At 51.7% G+C, this 4,840-nt stretch overlaps 1 protein-coding gene across 1 annotated transcript in view; it reads left to right on the top strand.

Moving 5' to 3' along the window:
* The first annotated feature begins 13 nt into the window (after positions 1-13).
* The window catches only part of RNF19B (ring finger protein 19B), a 12,440-nt gene continuing 7,613 nt past the window's right edge, over positions 14-4,840 (top strand). Inside the window, exons 1-2 of the mRNA XM_009075621.1 lie at positions 14-81; positions 4,013-4,025. Coding sequence (XP_009073869.1) covers positions 53-81; positions 4,013-4,025 — 42 coding nt within the window. The 5' untranslated portion in view covers positions 14-52. The remainder of the gene's footprint in view (positions 82-4,012; positions 4,026-4,840) is intronic.

Below are 4,840 nucleotides of genomic sequence, written 5' to 3'. Positions count from 1 at the left end.
CCGCCGCCTGCTCCGCGACTCCCCGCACCTCGTCGCCAAGTATGAGGAGTTCATGCTGCGCCGCTGCCTCGCCGCCGACCCGCCCCATCTGTCCTGGCACAGCCTGAGGATGGGAGAACCTGCTGTCCCTTTAGGGTGCAGCCCCATCTGTCCTGGCACAGCCTGAGGATGGGAGAACCTGCTGTCCCTTTAGGGTGCAGCCCCATCTGTCCTGGCACAGCCTGAGGATGGGAGAACCTGCTGTCCTCTTCGAGTGCAGTCCCATCTGTCCTGGGACAGACTGGAGAGAGGCAAACCCACTGTCTCCTTAGGGTGCTGCCCCCTCCATCCTGGGACAGACTGGGGAGGGGTACCAGCTGTCCCCATAGGGTGCTGCTTCATCCATCTGTCCTGTGTTGTCTTGGGGAAGGGACATCCCTGTCCTGGAGGGGTGCTGCCCATCCCCAACATTTCCTGGGATAGCTGGGTGAGGTGGGACCCACTCCCAGTGGGATGCTGCCTATCCCCAGTAAGTTCTGGGGATGGTATCCCAGCTGGGATGGCTCTGAGACCTGCTGTCCTGCTGGGATGGTGCCTGTTCCCACTTGGGTCCCAGAGCAGAGCATGGAGTGTTGTTGGTGATAAACACTTCTGGTCCTACCACATCCCATGAAGAGTCCTCATTGCAAGGGTTCTTTGCTTGCTTGTCAGCAGTTTGTTCAGGATTTGGGCCTTGGGTACCAAAATATCATTCCCTGTATCCCTATTACCTCGTTAGAGCACCAGGATTTGACCTTGGGGATTGTGGAAACACAGCATGAGTGGTAGGACTTGAAGGGGTTTTTTGCTGAGCCATCGTTTCCCTAATTTAACAGAAATCCTTTTTTTTCTGCACAAATGGGAAGTGTGGAGTTTCCCAGCTGAGGGTTTCGTCCTGGGCCATTGGGACATGCTGCAGGCTCCATGGTGTGGAAGAAGGAACTGTAAACAGTCACTTTTTCCCAGTGAGGACGTGAATCCATGGCACAGAGGAGTGATGTTGACTCAATTGTCTGTTGCCTAAGTGAGGAAGTGTCTGTCTGTTCAGAAGTCAGCCCAGCCAAGCTTGATGACAGTGTAGTTATGAGCGTGTTGCTTTCGTTTTCTCTTCCCTTTTCCTTCAAACGAACTCTGTTAGGTTTCTGTTTGAGGTTTCTCTTTGAGGGTAAGCCAGAGCTTCCTGGAACGCTGGGAAACTTAGAAGTGCTGCAAAGTTTAGCTAGAACTCAGCTTGGATGGCAATTCCGGGTAGCAAGAACATGAAAGGAAAGTCTGACCTAGTAGTCAGAATGGAAAAGGTGGTGGGAGGGTTGTGAAGATTTAATCAGAGCACTGTAATAGGCATCCTATGCAAATCGGTGAACCTGGCTCAGGTTACCCATTTCACGGCCCCTGAGCATCCTGCACGAGGGCTTGTCCCTTCAGAGGGTGAAGTTAACAGCAAACAACAGCTTTTGTTCCTTTCTGAAGCCAAATCAAGTGCAAGATCTTGATATTTCAGCAGTGCTGGGGATAAGATCGGGGAGATAGAGCACGTTGTGCTGCCACAGAGGGGATGCCCCTGCTGTCAACCAGCTAGCAAAAATCCAGTTCCTGCTCACCGAATCTCAGCTCCTTGACTGCTGTGATGTTATCTGTGCTCAGGAGAAGGTGTACAAGCAGCCTACGTCACCCAGGCTGGCTGGTTGGAAGGAACCAGCTCCAGCTCAGCCCGGAGGGCGTTGCCTGTGTGACAGCAGCACAGCCTGAGCTTCATCCGACTGTTGCTGTGAGGGGTTTGGGCAGAACTGGGGCCACACACTGAGCAAAAGCCTCCTCCCTGGTTAGTCAGTGAGCAGGTGACGTGCACGGGCATCCTCCTCCCAGCTGCCCAGAAAAGCAAAAAGTGACCCTGGGGCTGGTTGGAGACAAGGCAGCTCTGGTGGACCAGCACTGCTGGTGTGTCTGTAGCGCTGGAACAAAGGCTGTTGGAATCAGCCCTCCGGCAGGGAGAGGAATTAATCACCCTATTCATTCTTCCCAGCGAGCTTGTGTGGCTGTGCTTATGTAAAATCAGGGTATGAATTATTTACAGCGGGTTTTCCCTGCTGTAGTAGTGCTGGAGTACGGAGCCAGAGCGTAGTTTGGGGACAGGGTGATGCCTGGCCCTGGGTGTCACCTCTGCCAGGGTGTGTTGGGATGGGGGCACAGACATGCTTGGCACTGGGTGTTACCTCTGCCAAGGTGTGTAGGGCTGGGGCATGGTGATGCTTGTCCCTGGATGTCACCTCTGCCAGGGTGTTTAGGGCTGGGGTATGAGCATGCTTGTCCCTGGATGTCACCTCTGCCAGGGTATTTAGGGCTGGGGCATGGTGATGCTTGACCCTGGATGTCACCTCTGCCAGGGTGTGTAGGGCTGAGGTATGGTGATGTTTGGCACTGAGTGTCACCCCTGCCAAGATGTGTAGGGCTGGAGCATGATGATGCTTGTCCCTGGGTGTCACCCTGCCAAGGTGGTGGCAGTGAGGAGCTGTGGGGGGATGGCAGACACAGCCCCGGGCGTGTGGCACGCAGCATCCTGCTCCTTCCACACGTACTGCAGCCTTTCATAAATGAAAGAGCTTGGCTGTGCTGCTGGGGAGGAGGAGGAGGAGGACCAACACAACACCGGTGCGTGTTGCCATGGCAACTGGTCAATTGATGCGCCATCAATCGCAAGACAAATCATTTTCTGTGTTTGCAGCTTTGGTTTTTCCCTCGTTACAATTGGGTGGTATCACTGTCTAGTGTTTGTCACTCTGCATCCTTCCAAAAGCTTGGGAGAACAACAACCTTTAGAGAAACGGAGCTGTGTGGGCTGAGCTCAGTGAATGAGCAGGGGGAGGGACAGAGGCAACTCATGGCTGTGCAAGGAGTTGGCTGGAAGCAGAGCTGTGTGATTATTGGGGGTCTCAGGAAGACACTTGTTGTGGGGGGAAAACTCAGTTTCCCTTCTCATCTGCAGGGGTTGAGCCTGGAAGTGGCTGTTTAAGTCAGTGATGTGTCAGAGGTCAGTGGAAGAGGGGAATGTACTGTCTATCCAGGCATATCACTCTAACAGCCTCCTCCTAGTTGACCTTGGATGTGTTATCTCCTTCCCTAATACATTCATGTAGTTTGTTTCCCCACACCTTATTCATGGCATTTGTCATTTCAGCTCTAGCAATATAGATTTTAATTTCTCAAGTGTTTTAAAGGCCAACATTTTGAGTGAGGGGTTAATTTGGAGTATGGAGTTGCTTAATAAACTACACTGAGCTTTCCTAGCCTGCTGTTATGGTTTGAAATAGCTGTGTCACAACACAAGTGGGTAGATGAAGCTCTTTCTGTTTGTTTTGCCAAGGATAGGTGTTTGGCTGTAGGACAGTGCAAGGGGAGGATGTTCAGTGGGATCTCCCCTAGGCAAAATGCATAAGAGTCTCATTGTCCCTCCCAAACTCCAGGGCCATATGGACCACAGAGTCATCACAGGGAATCACAGATGGTTTGGCTTGGTGGGACCTTAAAGCTCATCTCACTCCAGCCCTGCCATGGACACGGACACCTTCCACTAGCCCAGGCTGCTCCAAGCCCCATCCAACCTGGCCTTGAACACTTCCAGGGATGGAGTTTTCCTGTCTTTCCTCCAGTGCCAGGCTGAGGTGCAGGTGTGTGCAGCTGTCGATGGCCACGTAGACCCTCCAGTCATGCCTCCTGGCCCTGTGCACGGTGCTGAGATGTTTCTTGTGTCGTAGCCTGGCAGAATAAAGTTGCTCAAACTCCCACGGGATATGAATCATTGTGGTATGACACATTCAGTGGTTCTCACGCCGCTGCCTCTGAGAAGAGGCAATACAACTCAAGCTACACGAGCTCTAAATATACACCCCTGAATAGGAGTTATTCTGCTCTGACCACTGACACAAATACTGAAGGTGATCAACAAAAATACCCTTTGCAGAACTGGGAAAGGCACTTCTGGCTTTGCTCATGTCAGCCCCTGCCAATGGAAACAGCCTCATCCTAGGTGACTGTAAGTCAGATTTCCATAGCAGTGTTGGTGATGCTGCTTAGACTTTTGTGTACACTGCACACTTCCTTCTGGAAGCATCACTGCTATCAGGAGTGAGCTGGTTGAACCTGGCTCCCTTTTGCACATTCAGATGGTTTTACTCAAGTTTTGGCTTGTTCCAGAGGGAGAGAATTGTTCTTCTACTGGAAATTCTGTGGAATCATAGAATCATCAAAGTTAGAGGAGACTTCTGAGATCATCAAGTCCAACCATTAACCTCTCAATCTGCTGTGACCCTTAAACCCTAAACCTCCAGCAGCAGATCCAGTTGCCTCTTAAATACTTCCAGGGATGGTGACTCCACCACCTCCCTGGAGATCAATGAGAGGAAACTTCTTGAGCTAGCTACACATGGAGCCCCTTGTTATTCCACTATTTTAGAACCATTCAGTTAATAGAAGTGCCTGGGACAAGCTCAGCTTTCCTAGATTCCTCTGCACCATGCAGCATCCACCCATGTGCCTGTCCTGAGGAACAGGGGTATGTGTGTGCCTGGAAAGAGCAGCCTGAACCTGTCCTAGGATCCTCCACAGATGCCTGGAAAGAGCAGCCTGAGCCTGTGCTAGGAGCCTGAGTTGGCAGAAACAGCAAAGAGTTAGCTAGGCACACTGGGCAAGACAAATCTGGTGTGTGTGAATTGCCAGTGAGAACTGCCAGCAGTTACCGAGGAGAGAACTCAATATCACAAACTGTCTGTAGAAAAGGTCTCTGCCCAGACTAACCCAATTAGCACTGCTTAATTTCAGGCCCTGC

The sequence above is a fragment of the Acanthisitta chloris genome, unplaced genomic scaffold (assembly GCF_000695815.1).
Source record: "Acanthisitta chloris isolate BGI_N310 unplaced genomic scaffold, ASM69581v1 scaffold3235, whole genome shotgun sequence".
In the NCBI taxonomy this organism is placed as follows: Eukaryota; Metazoa; Chordata; class Aves; order Passeriformes; family Acanthisittidae; genus Acanthisitta; species Acanthisitta chloris.
The sequence above is the reverse complement of the archived record's forward strand: the minus strand, read 5'-3'. Positions and strand labels throughout refer to the sequence as shown.